Here is a 19,965-nt window from a genome sequence, read left to right on the forward strand (position 1 = left end):
TATGGTTTTTCATCCTTCCTTTATCCTCTAGCTCTAACAAACATGTTTTTAAAATTGATATTTAATTTTATAATTCAGTGAGAGTTGATGAGATAAGATCAATCCTTGCATGCAATTTGTTGACTGCTCTGTTTACACCCAATCTTGATGCCAAACCCTGGTACCATGATAGATGATAATTAAGACACCTCCCAGAACATTACTACTTTGAATTTAATGTTTGATCTGTTCCAAAGTTTTTGAGGTGTTGAAGGCATAAATATCTGAACTTAGACTAAATTAGATTTGATGTTCCTAAGCACTTTTTTATGTTGTGAAAGTTTTTATGTTTTTGTTGCATTTCTGGGCATGAACCAAAATAGATTAGATTAGATCGGATAGATCTTTATTAAAACCCTTGGGAGTTCCCTTTGGGAAATTTAGGAATGAGTGCGATGTAAGCAAACATTTCAATATTTGACTGTCAATTCCTCAAGGCCTGACCTGACTTAGCTGTCGGCAGCTCTTTTAGCCCTGATGGTCAATCGACACTTGTGTCACCAACACGACTAAATCGTCCCCATGCAAAACTGTCACACAGCAATATTTGTGTTCGCTCTAATCCAAATGTAGTGATTTAAGTCGTGGCATCTCGCTTAACAGCCACTACGCTTCCATGCCTCAATCATCTCCAGTCACACAGCTTTTCTCTAATCTTTCTGCCTTGAAGCTGACTTAACACACCATGTCCATGCATGCATGAAAGAGAAGTTGCTGTTGTTGCCTCTCTCATGTTATACTTAATCCTGTTTCTGCTGCTACTGTCTGCCTTTTTACCCCCGGGGAAATGAGGCAGAGCAGGTCAGGACTCAGTCCTTTTACAGCCGTGTAAATGTTATTTACCTATTTATTCTCCGTGAACCTGCTGTTTTTGTCTCTGTCAACTGCGAGGCACCAAAAGAGCCAGAATTGACCTTTGCTCCAGTGCTAAATTTTAAGTAAATTATACATAAAACGACTCCCCAAATATGACTTAATCAACCAGCAATGTCTGACCCTAAGAGGTCCAGACATTCAAAAACACTAATGAAATAATGGCATCAACAGATTTGTTAAAACAAAATAACAAACAAACAAACAAGCTTTGGGGAAAAAAAACAAAAAAGTTTTTCTCCTCTGACAAATTTTCACCTCGTAAAGTGTTCAAAATTCAAATCTGATCTTGTGCTGGAGGTGAACTTCATATGACATCAAAGTAAAACTAGTCTCACAAGGAAAAGGAAGATCATATATTTTAAAGCTTGTGACTTGTCACCTTGCCTTCTGATCAGCTGGAGAGGAAACATCGAGAGCAGGAAACACAGGTTTTAAAACACAATGAAAATTAACACGAACCAGACACTCAGCTTCACGGAAAATCTTTACATCTTCCTCGTCCCTGCCTCGACAAATGTCCCTCTGTGACCAGACACTGTCAGTGATCAATCCTACGTGTCACATGACAGGTTATTACAGTGATAACTTCAATTACTGGCCATTAAAAAAACAGACCAATAACATCATAGCTCAACACTAAGATGAAATGATAAAAAAAACCTGTCAGAGCTGATGACACCTGTCCAAACACGGTTTTAATGATTAAATCTGACACGTAAAATAACAACACCTGTCTTAGAACTTTCCATCCAGACGTCTATTATTGGGGCATTCCTCAAAGTTCTGGTGCGTTCGCCCTCTCTCACCCATCTCTCACTGTCATTACCTCACCGTCCGAGTGCACCATGGCTCCAACATTGCCATCATACACCCACAGTCACTCACACAACCGCACTCTTCTTCTCCATCTCCTGTGACTGGGACTAAAGCTGGCAGGGCATAAAAGAAAGTTGGAAGCTGCAGGAGCAGGCTGCCATTTTCACCCTCGCTAACCCTCCTGCCGAGGAATCATCTGTGCCTGGGACAGGCATCAGATTAGCTGTGCGGGGACCGGGGGTCGGAGGGTGGGGGGGCTTTAGTTTCCAGCTTCCGTGCCAAACCGTGGGCCCCGAGCCTTAAAGACAACATAGCCATGACATACACAGCGGGGCGCAGGACACAAGGATTCTCACGCACACAGGCACATTCCCCTGCAAAGCAACTGGCTTAGGCAGAGATGAAGAGAGAAAAGACAGGGATTTGGTTGACGTGGGTGGATGTCTGCTCCTATCTTTTTTAAGATTTACTTTTTCCACAGCTCACCTTTTGATCCGGTGCCACCCTGTCTTTTCTGGAAGCTGTTTGACGGATATGGGGAGCTTTAGCTTCGGCCCGTTGCCTGACTTATCAAGAACAGCCGTGATTACAGAAGAAAATCAATGTAAGAGTGGAGGGGGGCAAAGGAAACAACTTTACACTGCTGTTAGATAAACTTTCTTGTTCTTCCTTCTTGTTTTCCCTCCTCTCCCTCTCTCTGTTCCTTCTTCCCTCCTTTTTCCTCTCGCTCTCTCTTCAAGTCCCTGGGGCTCCTTTCTTCTCACTTTAAATAGGGGCCTAAGCTGTGAAGTCTAATAATGGTCATTTGGCCTCCCATTGATGCTTGGGTAATTCGGCCCAGGGACGGCTCACTTTGAGCCACATGACACAAGGCGCTTCCCAGTGACCATGGAAACCAGCGCAGTGGGATCCCAGGCACCTCCCAGCGCCGTGTAACGTGGTGAAGGAGTGATTTAGGAGAGGGGGAGGCAGGAGAAGAAGGACGCAGGAAAAGGGTTCCGACACAGCCTTAGTGGGTGGGTGGGTGAGGGAGGGAGAGAAAAAGAGAGGGAGAGTGACCTACAGAAAGAGAGCTAGTGAGAGAGGCCCTGCCTGGTCACATTGGAAACCTCTCCCGACACCCCGCCAGGCAGAGCGGCCAAGATAATATCAGCAAGTTCAGGCGGACACAAACATGAAAGGAGATCCCAAAAGACAGGCCCCTGAGTGCCACGCACTTCATCAGCTTTTTTTTTTCTCTCCGCTTTCTTTCTTCTCTCCACTCTACTCCTCCTCCTCCCTCCTCCTCCTCCTCTTTTTCTTTTGCAGCTCCTCTGTCTGACCCTCCTATCACGCTGAGGTGTTTATGATACTGTTTGTGAAGTCTTAAAGCTGGACATCACCCGGGGTGCGAGCCAGCGTTGACCATCAAGAAGATGAGAAAATCGTATTTGAAACAGGCACAGAGGGAAACTGCCTTATCAATATTCTTCATCAATAAGATGAAGAATGAGGATTGGGAGGGTAGAGAGAGGGAAGGGGGGGGGGGTGACTTCAGTAAATTTTAACCAAAGCTGCAGCTGTAAATCAATCACTATGGTGCGACTTCGCTGCAATTTAACAAAACACCGTCCGGACAACAGCGAGTAGAACTGTGTTTCCTTTTCCTCGGCCGCTTCCGCTCCCAACTTTGAAAAAGTGGGAATAATGCACGCCGGTGACACAGCAACCCGTTCGGCAACTTTCAGAAAAACACAGGCTCATCTGCCGTCTTTAAACCCGACAGCATAGAAGACGGACGAGCTCTCCTGCCAATGGGAATCCTCCTGCTCATTAGACAACATTGTCCTGCGCTGCAATAGATGTGGTCTGAAAAAGGCAGCCAAGTTCAGGTCGGCACTGAATCTTTTTTTTTTTTTTTTTTTTTTTTTTTTTTTACAACAAGCCCTGGCACATGACACCTCACTGGTACTGCTGTGGCCTCAGGACGAACTCTAGCACACACCTGAGTGTGTAGGACGGCTATCCTGGCCGCAGCCTCGCCCGCCACTCACCCCCAATATCACACTCATCTGTCTGTTGCCTTTTCTTTCTCTTTAAAGGTACTTTGCCTCTCTCTATCTACAGTATCTCTCCCTCTCTCTCTCTCTCTATTTTTCTTCTTCAGACACATTTGTTTAGCCCTATCCCCCCCCCCCCACACACACACACACCTCACCCACTCTCTCTTATATACACACACATTCACACACACACACACACACACAACGCCCTCTCTGTAGCCCTGGCTGACATGCCAGACACGGTTGGAGTCCAAAAGCCACTTAGCACTAAGACGCAGCAGCTGTTTGCTCTGGCCTGCTCTTCCCTCAGTGCCAACTTGAGAGCCATGGGAGAAAAAGACACACTCCCCTGCCCACTCACATTGTTTCTTGGCAACTGTGACTAATCTTCCCACACAGGATACACTTTAATGATTATATGTCTGTACAAAAAAAAAAAAAATCATTTATTTATTTCTAAAAAGGATATGTCATGTTAATAAAGATCTCAGTCTGTTTTTTTTTTTTGTTTTTGTTTTTTTTCTCCAGTTATTTATAAGCGGCTCGGCAAAGCCAGGCCCAAGGAAGTTATGCACCGCTGCAATAAAATGTTGTCTTTGGCTGGTGTCTGAGGTGGAACTGATTGTAGTTCAGAGACGACCTGGCTAAAGGCAGTGCCAGGCCGCACACAAGAAGCACATACCAGGAAGTTTTACACGCTATGCCAGCCAAGAAGCTTTAGCTGAAGAGCTGTATTTTTATGCTTGTCATTTTGGGGGGAGAATGGAAGTAGCAGAAGCACACCTAGCCTTCCACTGACCTGACCAGACACACTGGACACATACATCTGTTGTATCTGTTTCCTCCCCGATCGTTACTACTCTGTGATCATCTTCTATAATAGGTGAATTAAGCTGTGTAAGTGTGAGAGACATATTTGCAGGACGTAGCTCGAGGAACGTGAATGAAAACCTGTCAATAGTAACAATGAAGAGCTGACCTTTGTGTCTATGATTTAATTTTTAAATGGTGCATATAAAAAATGGGAAAAATGTCAATCGCTTCTGTATGTAGCGCATGCGTCCATTAGCCACTACTGTATGGCCTGTCTCGAAGGTAAGAACTCATAATTAAAACCACATTTTATTTTATATAACAGGAATCCTTATATACTATGTATTTGTTTGTGTGTGTGTCTCTATAGCAATTAAAAACATGTTTTTTCCATTGTTCTTAGCACTAATAAGCGGTCAGAACATTTAATTTTTTTTTCTGTTCTTTCTTATGTGAAAACATGATTTGAGATACGAGCACCTCGAGTTACGAGGTCCTGGAATAGATTATGTTCGTATCTCGAGGTTCCACTGTATACTTTTCATTGGTTAATAAATGTAGTGTGGCCTTCCCCTGCATGTACACCGTGCCAAGAGTAGCAGTTAGACTGACCACTGCACCTCCCCGGGGGTCAGGGGCTGATGTCATGAGAGTGCCTGCGAGATGAAAAGGGGAAAAGCCAGTGGGCTTAGACCCCATGTGCCCACTGGACTGACACCGCGGTGCTTGAAAGAGGAGATATCTTACTGGCAACGTGACAAAGATCTCTACTAGCCGGAAAGCCAGTGGCATGATTTCATGTTCCAGAGACGCTGCCAAGAAACTCCATGTATGTTTGTGGGACAGACTGCAGAGATGAAGGTCAGTTCTAAGAAAGTCCAGCATCGGGGGAGGAAATTACAACCAGGAATTTTTTTGTTATTGATGGCAATAAATAGTTCAACTCAAGAACGGATGTGCACGGAGGCGCGAGCATGATTTACAACATTTACCAACGCTTCTGAGAAAGCAGAGACCTGATAAGTTGTAACATTAGAGAGGCAACCACAGGCAGCTGTGTTCTACTAGCACCGGGGCACCTTGCAGTGTCATCTGTATTTGACACCATAAGTCAGACAACGAAACCACTTCAAAGGATTCCTCACACACAGTTGGCTACAGTAGGTTCTGATTTACTCTTGCTTTCCTTCTCTCGGGGGCAAGAGCTGCTGCTGTGGCACAAAAGGGGTTAGGGGTTTAAAAGTCCTGTGGCACTCGCAGGAACCAGACAGGAAAAGCAGGAAAAAACAGTGCACATATATCTGTGACACACACGCACTCTGGTGGAGATCACACGTGGACTTCTGAGGCCGGTTTGACCGACCTCTCTTCCTCGTCTTCCTATACAGCTAATATGTGCTGACGTCCAGGCAACTGGACAATGGACCAAAGTTTGTTTTGTTGCACGGATTAATTCCTTTGCATTTTAATAGACCTAATAATCAAATGAAATCATCTCTGTTGTTCATTTTTCAATAGGTCACAAAAAATAATATGGTAGTGGCGCTTTGGCCCAGAGGCAATGTCTCTGTCATTGGTTTGGAACCCCAGGGTTCACCTCCTGGGCAAGTTCGAATCCTGGTTAGGGCGGTTGGTACTTTCCAGTGGACTCACCACCCGCAGGAAGGTTTGGGGGGTTGATACGGTGCAATGTGATTTGGGTAGCAACTGTTGCCCCCGCGACCCAGTAACGGATAAGCGGATGAAAATGGATGGATGGATGGAAAAATAATATGGTGATGTGCTCATCTGCAGTGATGCAGACGTCTATATTTTCTCATTTGTCTCACTTTTGCGCTCGCTCCTGGCAATTATTGCCAGAAGTAGGCAGTAGAGATGCTGAGCTGTTATTAAAGATTTTTTTTCTAGTAAGCAGTTTTAGTATTTTTAAGTAGGTGGGTTATGTTTCAGAACTCAACATGCATTTGGACCAATATTTCAGCAACTAACCACCCGTACTGTGACCATGGGCAACAGCAGTGAAATCGTTTTTGAGTTTCTCGTTATCTCTCTGAGGTAAGGCAGGTTTATTTTCACTGCAAACAAATACTTGTCCTTGTTAAAATCGTACGTGTCGGTGTCATCAGTGTGTGATGCAATCAAGTGCATTCATGGATTACAGAGTGAGCATATGAGAGCGAACAGTTACAGCAAAAGGGCCATTTCAATGGAGAAGTTAATCATCGGAACATGACAACAAAAACCAAAACGAGACATTTCACTACAAGATATCAAATTATCTAGCATTATCTAGGGTTCTTATCTAGAAACCTAAAGAGATCTAACTCTATTAGCATCAGACCAGATAACCACTGGAGGAGTAGGAGTGTAAAAGAGGGCAGATCAATAGGCCTGGGCCAAGATCTGGAAACTCACGGAGTAAGCTGATTGGACAGGAGTAAAAATCACTGTACAGAGTGACCTGTTTGCAGGTCACCCTGTACCAATGAAAGGATCAAAGTTCTGGTCATCTTCACTCAAAAAAAACAAACAAAGTTGCAACACATTTCACTGCTGTACGTGCAAGAGTTCTAACATAAAACTAAAATAATATTCATTTTATATGAATGAATATATATTTTAATTTAGTATTTACCACATTTTAAATGACTGACCTGGTTGTTGTAAAAGTAGCTTGTGAGCACAAAAAAAAGTGTGGGCACCACCTGACTTACATCTGGCCAGATTTTCTGCATGCATGTGCATCAGCAAGGCAGCAGCAGCAGCAGCATTCACCAAAAAAGAAAGTACACTATAAGCATGTCTTTGCACTACCAGAGCTCCTTAAATTATGAATGGCTGCTCTCTTTCTGTCACCAGCCTTGCACAGGATAAATGGGACTATGGCCAGCCCTCCCTTTTCCTCGTCCTCCAGGGAATGTTGGTACATTCCATTATGAGGAACACTTAATTAAACCACGATAAAATGCCACTTGGAGACTCCAGAGGGGTCTGGGCACAGAAAGGGGGAAGAAGTAAGTGAAGGAGGGGGCGGGCAGGAGGACAAAGAAAAGGGGCTGGTGAAAGACAAGGAAGCAATTGAGTTGGGCCTTACTCACTCAGAAAAATGTGGTTCAACAATGCATTTAATAACTTAGAGAGGAGTTCGTTTTAAATAGAAAATGTATCACTATATTCTAACCTATTAGTAAGGACTAGCAAAACAACATTATAGCCTTTCCAGGTTATATAAACACGACTGAGGCAGAAAAAAAAGAAAGAAAAAGAGCAAAAATAAAAGACAGAAAACAGAGAGTAGGTGTTCTACAAAGACCAGGTTACGTAAACGGCGATAAAACATCCAGCTCTTTACCTTTCCAAGAACAGTAAGACAACTGGGGTCCAGCTCAGGTTGCTCCAGCTTCACTACTCCGACCCAGCCATACTCGTACAGGTCTTCCTCATCATTGTTATTGCATAGTCCCAGTGGATGCATCTGGAAGGGAAACAGAAGTTATAGGTATTAAAATCAAAGACAGTAAAATGAACATGTGGAAACCTTGCCATGAACTCTTTCTTGTAAAATTCAAGAAATATTTAAAACACGTGCGCTGAAATGCGGGGGGATGAGACATCAAAGAGAAGATTAGGACCAGCTGTGTACGAGAATTCGTCATCTGTTTGCCACCTCTCTGTTTTTTTTTTTTGTTTTGTTTTTTTTATGATGAAACATATGAGCTCAGGAGCACAATGGATCCCTGAAGAGTTGGTAAGGATCTAAAAAAAAAAAAAACATACAGCACAGCCTCCCACCTGACTCCTCAACTAGCACCGCCAGATAAACAAACCTGGGCATCTGGTACTTGATGTGCCAACAAAGCCGAGTTCTAAACGGCAGCAGGAAGAAAGCATTTTGTCAGATACCATGTTGCTGCCATTTTTTAATTCATTTATAGAAACCAAAATATGTGTTTAACCTGGTGTACACACAGATCAGTCTGCATCGATTAATAAAAAAAATATTAGTTTTGTAGAATTTACACAAGGCATGAAATCAAATTGATTCAGAACGACTGAGCATCTTTAAAGAAATTTAAAACAAGTGGTGGCAGACTCCGTGGTACAAAATCATATATTTTACTTTGTTTGGACACATTTTATTGCTAATCGTGGACAATTGTTGGAGGATTGGCTAACAGTTAGAGCTACAAAACACAATTAATCCCATCTTATCATAAAACCTCAGTAATCATATTCAGATATTAGAACCTATCATCAAACCCCAAGAAGCCAACAAAAACTAAAAGCAAAACCTAGCGTTGGCCAATAATAAAACAAAGCTCATTCAAACAAGACTTGATTTAAACTGTATCATGTGGAGATTTAAAAAAAAAGAAGAAATATTCCAAGATCCTGCCCCAACTGAGGCAACAGAGCGATGACAAGATCCTGTATTAGCATTAGAACTGGACCAAACTGACCCTCAGGTCACTTATCCTATTAACCCAATGACCACAACACCCCGATCAGCCAGAACTGTGACGCCAAGCCCTTGGTCACATTAGCCTCTGGGGTGCTGCTGATGACCCAAGATATCGTCCCTCCTCTGGCGACCCCTGACCTTTGAACCCCACTTCATGTTACTTAGGGAGCAAGTTAGCTGTGCGGCCGGCCAATTGGGGGGGTGGGGCGTCAGAAGGTGACTACTCACTACAGTGCAAGGTTAGTCCTCCTGATAAACCCCTTAGGTCAAGCCCCTGACCTAAGGGGTTTATCAGGAGGACTAAGCTGAGAACAAGGGGGTCAAAAAAACAGATGGACTAGGATATCACTAAGAGTATGAACTACATGAACCAGTACATAAGTATAGATGGACAGAAATGGGAAAAATGAAACATATGCTTTAATCTTTTTTTGTAAATTACAGTAAATAATTAATATCTTCAGTTGTGCTGACGGCCACTCAAAATGCTGGACACTAAAGGGTCTTGCCTTCTACACACTGCCCACAAAGCTCTAGGGGGCGATATCAACTCCCAAACTTCCAATTGATCCCACAGCCCACTGTGTTGGTTGTAAGACAACTTCAGAACACATTGAGCAACAGCCACCTTTAATAACCACAACATTGATTTTTGACATCTTTATTGGCACGTGACCCATGGGCCACATCCCATGTCCAGGTCACCCACATCTAACAGACCGGCTTCAGATGACCATGGACTCTTGATCTCTGCTTGAGACCATCTTGAAAACCTTGGTACTAACAAGAATCAGAATTTCAATTCGTGCCACATGAACCAGGGCAGTGACCACAAATGACCACAGTGGGACGTGACTACGCAGGTAAAGGTGTGTGAAACGATCCGAACCTTTCCTCAGGTCTGAGTCGGTCCTAATGAGGACCATGATGTGAAGTGCTCCGAGTGATTATCACCTCTCTGTGCTTCTTGTTTAACAGCTTGGATGGCAGCAGGGAGCCCCGCCTGCACCCTAGGTTCTAAACACTGGGCCATTGTCCTGAGGCTCTTGCACTCCCAAATCAGACAGTGTTGTTGTTACGGACAAATGTTTTTTTCAGAGGAAAGACATTTCTGTGTTATTTCCACTACAAGGATGTTATAATTTTTTTCAGATACGAATGTAGACGTTGATGGTTCACAGAAGGGAGAGTGAAAAGAGAAAGGGCTTTAGAATGAACATGACCCTAATAGGTGAAGTGGGTCTCATGTGTGTCTGTACCCTCTAACTGCTAGGTCCCTACTGGGCCCCATATCACACAAGCTCAACTCACTGGAAACACCCAATTACTCCACTTTGCCCTGCTCCTCCATACCCATAGTTTTTGGGCAATGGGTGCCCACAAAGTGCTCTGAGGGGGCGGCTCTTGTTTTACCCCTGGGGGAGACGGACTTTCACATGAGTATCCTGTTACGCAGGCCCCACTCAAAATCCGGCTGCAGATTTGAACTCCACCTGCCACTCAACTTGGCCAAACCTCTGGCCGACCCCCTACCCTCACGGTCAAATCACCTGCAGCACAAGAACCAAGACAAGCAGACTGCATCTCACATTCGAACAGCAACTTTTGGTTGAGTTGGTAATCATGGCAACAGGCAAGTGTTGACGTCACACGGTATATATCAGTGCTGAGCGCCCAAAGATGTGTTGAGATGCTGTGTCCCAAAACTGATTTAACACATTTTAAACTATGGTATAATTTATTGATAGAATTACTAACTTTTGTAAGTAAATAGTATAAATGTGAATTTCCCCACTGTGGTACGAATAAAGAAACTAAAATATATCATAAAATAAAACCAGATTTGAAAAAAATTACATTTTCTTTTACAAATCTACTATTCCTAAACTGCCATTTCCTCTAAAACATGTGTCCTGACAACATTAAATGAGATGAAAACAGAGCCCCACTCCTGAAAGCAGCCACCACCGACTCCCCCTCTGACCTTTCTGTCCCCCTCCTACCTCCCGGCTCTCAAAGGAAATCAAAATGCAAGACACACCATCCAATGCTATTCTTCTCCGTCTGTCTGTGACACAATTCTCAAAGCCTTTGATCAAGCAGCACTCACGTCTTCTGCGCCTTCTCCCCTCCAAAGCCTCACCCCCTATTTTCTTCTCTTCTTCAAAATTATTGGTGGCCCTGGTCACAGCCCTCCCTGGGTTCAACCAGGCTCACTCTCCCTTCATGGAAAACAAAACATCTTAATTCTATTTTACTTTGTAAGAAAGAATTCTGAAAGAAACTTGGACTTTAGGGATTTTTTTTTTTTTTTTTGACATTTTAACACATGGGGAAAAACGTCTGGTTAATATTCCTTGCACGCACCCAAAATCCAAAAGTCTCCAAATAACAGTACTTTATGTTCTTTACAATTTTTTTTTACAGGTGTAGCTTCAAACACACATTATCAGTCTCACAAACTATGTGAATATAGTTATCAATCAATGGCAATTGTAAAAAAAGAAAATCAAAGACCTAAGGCACCAGCTCAGCTCTTAAGAATTCTAACATGTCCTGTCATGGCCTGCAGGTCATACCCAGGACAGGTTTCTGTCATAATTATTAAAGCTGCCTTATTGTCTGAGACAACAGTAATAGTCAGAGACAGTTTTGACAAACTCTTCTTTGTCAACCTGGCTTAATGATTAACCAATGAACTCTGATGTCCATTGGCTTCTTTTGTTTGGAAGGAAGAGCCGGCCCCTGTTTCACATGCACACAAATCAACAAAGAACAAAAGCTTAAGGGACTCTGCTGCAAGAGCAACAAGTGTGTTTCATGCGTCTTGCACCCATATAGTAGGCAGCCTGCAGTCTGACACATAACATGGGTGACCACATAGGGTATCTTGGTGGCATCTCTCACATTGCTCACTATGAACTCAATCACCCCAGTGTAGGCTTTCCGCCCACTTACCCAGGCCTTTAATTCACCCGACCGCTCCACCTTCCTCCGACGCCTCCCCCCACACCACCCTACCATTGACGCATGCCTACCGACCCGTACTGTGCTTTAACCTCCCTCAATATGGCGGCCGTATTGTTAACTTACTGGAATGACACATCACTGTGGGGTGTAGAGTTCAGGGTTGTTGGGTTGGGTTAACCAGGGGTGGGTTCCAGGGATCGGTACAGTATGTCACAGAGTCATGTGGTAGAACGCAGACGAATTTACCAGAGATGCCTTTTAAAGGGCCACACACAGAGTGTTTACACAACAGCACAGAAAAACAAACTAATGGCTTGGTGGTTTTTTTTGTCATACCTAGGCGTATTATAACAAAACTCAACAAGGCTGGTGTAGTGGTAAAACTCTGGAGGCTCTGGGTTCACTAGCACCTAGTCCTGAATTTCCAGGTTAGAAAGGGCATTTGTTGTAAATCTCTTCCAAATCTCAATACGGCCTTCCCCCTGTAGTTACCCCAGATTAAGGGACAAGCTAAAAGTGTTCTCCATTTCCAAACCTACAAACCACATTATAATAACAATTACACCTGCACATAAGTGCCAAATCTGTACCCCACTAATTTTTGGGGCAGATGTTACAAAAACATGGCTCTGGGCTTCGAGCCAGGAGTAAAACAGACAACACAGCAACTGTAATGTTTTGCACTTCTACTGTTGGTACACTAGAAATATATTACTCCATAGCAACAAAGCATTTTACATTTATACATTTATTTTATATGAAACATACTATACAAGAAGCAGTTAAGTGTATCAGTTCTACCAGCTGACATATGTTAATATAATTCAAGCAATATTTTGGTCAATAATGTTGCTATACTCTTTTAGACTTCATATATATTTTATTTTAATTATTGCCCTTCCTCCTTATGTGATTCATTTTTGATTCCTTATAATATATATATATATATATATATATATATATATATATATATACACACACACACACACAGTATATATATATATATATCCTTATTATATAATTCTTTTTTAGGCATAATAATCCCTTCAGAATTAAATTTCTAACAAAGGTGAAAAATATTGACCTCCATTAAAATTGGTATAAACGTCCAAGGAAATAAAAGCAGGAGCAACAAGAAGAATTTACAACACCAGCATCAGCATGGAGCAGAAAATACAACTGCTAATTACTGCAGACCATTTAATGACAAACAGCTCATCACATCCAACAAACAATCAGAAAACTGTTGGCCAACACAAAAAATGTCAACATGTTAGCACCAGCACCTTCACCAGACAACCTGCTGCACCTGTCACAACAAACGGCGGTGCGGTCAGAACAGAGAAAACCTCACGCTGCCGTGCCCTTTAGTGCAGGTGTGTCAACCAATTACAGTGCTTCGTCTTCTGCAGATGTGTACCAGTCCATTGGCTTTTTGGATCAGACTAAAACAAAAGGAAGAAATGGGGGAAAATGATGTTTGTTTGAGCAGCAGTTTATATATCTTGTGAGGAAAAACAAAGGGGCAAACACGAGTGAATGTCTGATTCTGCAGAGTAATTACAACACTATATACACTGATGTCTTATCTAACAATCTCTTATTTACTGCTTAATTATAATCTACACAGCTAACACGACTGCGTAGCTCTGATTAAAACATGAAAAAAACTGAAAAAAACAAACCAGGTAAACAATCTTCATGTTCGCTGTTCTCACTCTAGTAACTGCATGTCATGATGTACCGAACATGTTATAAATGATTGACAGTCATAGCTCAAAGGTGACAAATTTAAAAAAAAAAATCTGTCACACAATCTGTTGTGTTGACTTCTCTCTCAACGTTTCTCCTGCTTCATTATCACACCTTCTTTGCTGGTCTTCACAAGAACACTCTGCAGTCCAATAGTTCTAACACCATGTTAGAAGGTTTGACTAAATTGACTTAAGACAAGGATTTATAACTAGTGGCCTTGGCTGAAAAAGTTTGGTCTGGGTGCAAATCATGTCCATTTACTGAAGAGTCCAAAAAAAAGAACTGAGATCAGGTTAAATTTAATTTTCACATTGTCTAAAAAATGTAGGGAACAATATCAGGGATTTTTCTTTATCACTTAGCATGCCTTCAAACATAAAGGTAGTGTTAATTATTGGCAAACATAAACATACATGTTTCTTTACATGTTTTTTTTTCATATTGTACAATGTAGAATATGTTGAATATGCATAGTCTATGTAGCGCCTCAGGGCTACATTTCACTGTAGTTATTTGTGCAGAACTGATCATGTGACAAATAAACACACGAATCTTGAATATTGATCGGATTTTTACTTGGTCACTGTATCGTGTCAAAAGGCAGAAATGTCACAAATGTCACCAATTATCAATTTGTTTCTCAAAATTATACATTTTTCACACTGATAACTAATAACATGAGTATCGTAATATTCTCTAAGATTCTCATATTGGGTTTTAGCGCCCTCTGTGGTGTCTTATAGAGCGGTAAGTAAAATTCTGACTTCGACTTGCTCCTATCCTTGAGATGTTCTCATAAAACAAGAAAAAAAACAATCGTGATTTTGGTGTGCTGACCTGTTATGTACAGTATGCACAAATGTACACACACCATGAATGCATTCAAGAAACGCCACACACATGCATGCAAACACGGACCAACCACGCACACACAGAGCCTCTTTCCCAGTACTAGAAATAACTTCAAAGAAGACGGGTGGCCTTGAGAAGAGAGGGAGTCAAGATCCAGTTACAGCGGAGCAGCTGGGAGGGCCCTACAGGTGGGGCCGACACTCCTCCTCCGGTAACTTTATCACCGTAAAGGGATCCCTGCGCTTTTCCTCACAAATAATGAAGACTTCCTCCCTTTTGTCTTCTCTGCGCAGGATAGTTGAATAATTAAACGGAACATTTATTTGATCGTAAAAATGCAGAGCTGCGGGTTTTCCTGTGATGCGTGTTCTCTGGAAACTGAGGACAATTTAGTTCAATGTTAATTAGATAAAGTCAAGGGCAGACCATATGTGAGCCTGATTTGTGATTCGACCCTGGCTGTCCGTCATTTGTTGGTTGAGCCATGTCGGTAATCACACCCACCACTCTCCCCCTGCTCCATCCTTAACCCTTTGAATAAAAGTCACCTACACACCATATTCATAGCAACAGGCAAAGCAAACAAGTGTCATGGTTTCAGCGTGAGTAGGGGACGCTGTCAGAAGACACCCAATATCATGTAAATGTCCTGATATGTAGCACAAGGCTGTGGGGTTGACAGCTTTAACACTGAGCATGACGCCCAACTTGTGACTCTATTAAGTCCCTGCTGGTGCATCCCAAAACTGTCAATGGCGTGTGTTTGAGCTTGTGCGTGAGCACACTCTCCCCGGTGTCAGTTTCAGCGCTTCACTCTAAAAACCCACACGGAAAACAACAAAGGACAAGCCGACAAAGTTCAGGGGTCAACATTGGGCTGGATGCCACCATTTTGGAAAGGGGAGGGGTGGGAGGCACAACTGCACGTATTGTCTGAGTGCACAGGACGCTGCTGTCATTCTGGGAGCAAATACTAGCCCTAATAATAAAATAAAAAAATCAAATACATTTTGTGACCAGTCAAGTAGAAGAAAAAATAGAAGTATTTGAACCTGCGATTCACAGATAAGAAACCTAGCGTGAGGCCTGCAAAACTCCATGTAAAATGATCAATAAATTCTATGATCAATAACCGACGAATTACAGAACGTATGCTCAGAGCACCAAAAGTTTAATATGGCATAAAATGTAATTGATGCCTTTTTTTTTACACTAGTACAAAGCACAAGACATGTTGCTTCACTTCACACAAACACCCTGATTGTTGTTGACTATATTTGATAATGTTCAACTAAACAGATGTGAATCAAAAAATCTCGAAATGAGAAAGCAGGTCTTTGGGGCTGAACAAAAGTCAAATTTTAATAATTTGCCAACACTGACACTTAAATTTTTGTGTCAAAGTGTCAAATCAGTAATCACCGAAGAAATTCAAAAGAACGACCACTTTTCAAATGACAGCAATTGTTCACCACCTTACGTAAGGTTGATGGAACTATTTTCCCCCAATTATCAGTGGCATTCTCCCTGCTCTACCTCGCCCCATAAAACAAAAGTCGGTGTCACTTAGCAACAAGCTATGATGAATGCTCCTGCGGAACGGCTGCTGAGCCTCCGGGGGGGACAGAAAGAGGGCACAGATCACACATATTTGCACATACCTGACACAGTCGGCCAGCACTGTGTGCGCATGTTGACGGGCTGAGAGTTTGGGTGGCTAAAAGTGGACAGAGGGGAGGATTGCAGTCATCAACACCTAAGCTCTGAGTGGCCTTTGATGTTGTGGGGCGTCTCTGTTGGCCCCGATGATGGAGGAATGCTACCAATCCGCCCTCCCTCCCTCCCTGCCTTAAAGTCCCCAGGGTTGTGGAATGCGGGACAAGCTGCTGTTGCTTGGCCGGCTGGAAAAGGATTAGAGCATAGTCCCCTACTGCTCTTCCTCCCATCTCTCATCTCACTCACACACCTGCTCAGTGGACTGGACAACATAACTACGGCCTTGTTCAAACCCGAGGACTCAAGTGGTGAATTAACGACAACCACACCTATGTATTCTGTAAGCTATCATGATTATAATGTAGTTTCTATTTTGATGTTGTGTTTTATGGGACATTTTATCATTTTTACTACAGTCACATAACTAGGAACGGTAATGAATAAGAATCTGCCAATTCCGTTTCTATCACTAACGCCACTTATTAATTTGACTCCGTAACAATTCTCTTTTCGTTTCCCATAGGATTAGGACAAATGTACAAAATGACAAAATGTACCAACAGCTGGTTTGCATTAACACTTTTTTGTATGCATCAAAATTTGACAATTTATTTGAAAATTGCAAATTTTACCTAACGCCAGGCGGTATTTGCCAGATTTGTCATCGTCAAGGTTTGAGTCTTGCAAACAGAGTCTTTTTCGTAAAATAAAACCATACTTCAGACTCAACGCCATGTTGAAACTACCAAATTACAAAGGTGTGTGTTAAATAATCACGCCAACATGTTTTTCGCCAAATGCGTCCATGGAATCAGTAAGAGGAATCATTAAACAATGAGTAATGATGCCCAGGAATTTGCAACATTGGGAATGATTCCAATCCCTTCACCCCTTCCAGTTACTCTACAACTGTAGACTAAACAGCTTTATCCTCTGCACTTAGTAAGTCAATGGGGAAAAAGACCAGAAATTCTCTACTGGTTTCCCAAATAATCCTATTATTTTAAAGGCAAATAAACCTTTACATATGCCTTTGTAGAAGATTATTAAAGACATCATAACCAAGCAACAAGCCAAACATGTAGACTCTCTATAATATGTATTTATAGAGAGGACATCAACCCCAGTTGTCCGTCAGTTTTGAAGGCAGACATATTTTGCAAAGGTCAGGTTCATTTCATCCTGACACACCTGACACAGTGAATGACCTTCTACATTACAACTGCACAAACAAACCGTTTTGGACGCTCGTTGTGTTGTCTGTATGGACCTGGAGAGTCTAGACTCAATCGCCAGAGACCCGTCTGGAGCTGCTCAGTGTGTTTGCCCAGGACTGTAGCTCGCCGCCAGTAAGAGTTGAGAGGAATGTGAACAGGACTTACAGTACATCGACATGTTCACACACTAAAACTGTGGGTTTGGTGTTGTCAAAGGCACCCCCCCCCGCCCCTCCTCTAACCACCCTTCCTCCTCACCTCAGCTTTCACTCTGACCACAGAGTTTGAGAAGGGAGGGAGGCAAAGTGGAGAGGCAGCCAGCATTAGCACTGGTTTCAGATTACGGCCGCCTCTGACTTGTTTTCTTTAGGAAACACTTACTGGGGGCTATGGCTACACCAGGGGAAGTGCTCACCTACATCACTTCCGGGTTTAAAGGCTAAGGTCATGCTCAGGGAAAGGGAATAAAAACAGGGGCACTGTAAAAGCACCTGTGGAATGTGATTAGCGTCACCCATGATTAACCTTGTGGTTTAGTCCCAAATGTGTCGACCTTTAAGAAAAACATGGAAGTATAAGTGGAGGGGTGCGACTGGAGAGATTGATTTACGTTGTGAAAATCAAGCATACAGCACTGGCCTGGGACACACTCCCCACTCCTTTCGTGGCTCATCTGTGTATGCTCCCTGCCCCCAGCCACCCCCGCCCCCCCCTTTCTTTTGCTCACTCTTGTTTCTGTGAATGGCTGCCTGATCACCTTTCATGACAACCTGGAGGGGAAAATGGATGAGGGACTTGATCCTGGAGCTGAGCACCTTCCAAGGAGCTAATGATATCCTAAAGGAAATGTGAATAAACAGGGCAATGAGCTTTTTTTTTTTTTTTCGGAGTAATGCAGGTTCACAGCTGGGTTGGTGGAGGTTAGATGGTAACAGGAGAGGGATGATTCAGCTTCTAACATTAAGTTCTAAGATAATTATTGGGATATAGTTTGGTTGAACAATTATCAAGTCTGGTTCTGTTTCTTTGTTAATACTCCAACATGTAAAGCAGCATCAAATAAAGTGTGCACCAAGAGAAGACAATAATTTGAAATATAAGGCTTCTATATGCTTGGTAACAACGTTGCGATGGTTTGGTGAGAATGGAAACATCAATGTACATTGAGATATGGTCTGTAAAAAAGATATACCTTATCCAGAGGTGGAGATATAGGTGCATTTCCTCCAAAGTCCACAGAAACTGTTAGATTATTCTAATTATATAATAAAAATCTTTATTTTTCACTCAAATTGTATGAAATTCTATTTCCCCACAGTACAATGTGACATAAAGAATTTGTTAATGGAAAATAAGTAAGATAAAGACAAACAACTTTCCTATGCCCATCCATCTATCATCTACTGCTAAAGGTCATAAGGTTTTTCATCGACAAATAACCATTCACTTTCAGATTCATAGTTATTCATCATTTCCGAGGTAAAGAAATGTACTTCATTCCACACTACATCCATCAAACTGGATTACCCCACCACTAAGGCAGTGTCTCTGCATGTGTGGTCTGAGCCTCTCCTCTGTCCTCGAGATGACCAGTGATCAGGTTGGACACGTCTTCTCTGTTTAATAGTTCATAATGTTAGTGATATTCCCAAAGAGAGAGAAGAAGAAGGGGCAAAGAAATTGAAGAGGAGAAAAAAAAACTATTTGAAAGATTTACTTGCAGCACACAACAGAGCCAGTGCTGGGTTCACTGGCTCCTCCGGTCCAATCCTGCCCACCAGTCTGTTTTTGTAAGGCAAAGCATGTCTTTGATACTCGACTAGAAGGAATCTGAAGGCGTTACAGGTTTCTTTTGTGTGCTGCAATGCACAGAGAGTCTGTGTGTGAGTGCCAAGGCTGGGATTTCTTTTCTTGAATCTTCTTCCACAACTGACAGTAGCCCATCGTTGTATCTATCTGTATCTGTGTTTTTCTACATTTCCTAAAACCCTTAACACTTCACTGAGGCCAATGTCAAAGGAACCTACTCTGTCATCATGATCAAAATAACCATATTTAGTGACAGCCTGGTCCAGAAGGAGAAGGAAAATGTCCTACAGTAAAGATATATTTAGCGAGGATGTGGTTGGCGAGTTGTTATTGGACATTTTTGGTGTAAATAAAATGAAATTCCAGCGGTCTTCTTTAAACAATCGACAGACTCTTCAAAATGGTCTATGATCAATACTTAAACCAGAAAAAAAAAACACCCTTTGTCATTTGTGTTTAACTCCACCGATCACAGGAATTGAATAAAGTGATGAAAGCTGTTTTGATAGTGTTGATTTTAAGTTACTTTTAGAGTTTTTTCTGGAATTGTATTCTATAATTAACTGGAAAACTAACGTTAGTATTCCTTGAACTTCAG

The 19,965-nt window shown here is 42.3% G+C and overlaps 1 protein-coding gene across 2 annotated transcripts in view; it reads right to left on the reverse strand.

Moving 5' to 3' along the window:
• The window catches only part of znrf3 (zinc and ring finger 3), a 62,858-nt gene that overhangs the window by 21,151 nt on the left and 21,742 nt on the right, over positions 1-19,965 (reverse strand). For both annotated transcript variants that reach the window (XM_008336267.3, XM_008336266.3), the window contains exon 2: positions 7,939-8,061. In XM_008336267.3, coding sequence (XP_008334489.1) covers positions 7,939-8,061 — 123 coding nt within the window. The remainder of the gene's footprint in view (positions 1-7,938; positions 8,062-19,965) is intronic.

The sequence above is a fragment of the Cynoglossus semilaevis genome, chromosome Z (assembly GCF_000523025.1).
Source record: "Cynoglossus semilaevis isolate Cse_v1.0 chromosome Z, Cse_v1.0, whole genome shotgun sequence".
In the NCBI taxonomy this organism is placed as follows: domain Eukaryota; kingdom Metazoa; phylum Chordata; class Actinopteri; order Pleuronectiformes; family Cynoglossidae; genus Cynoglossus; species Cynoglossus semilaevis.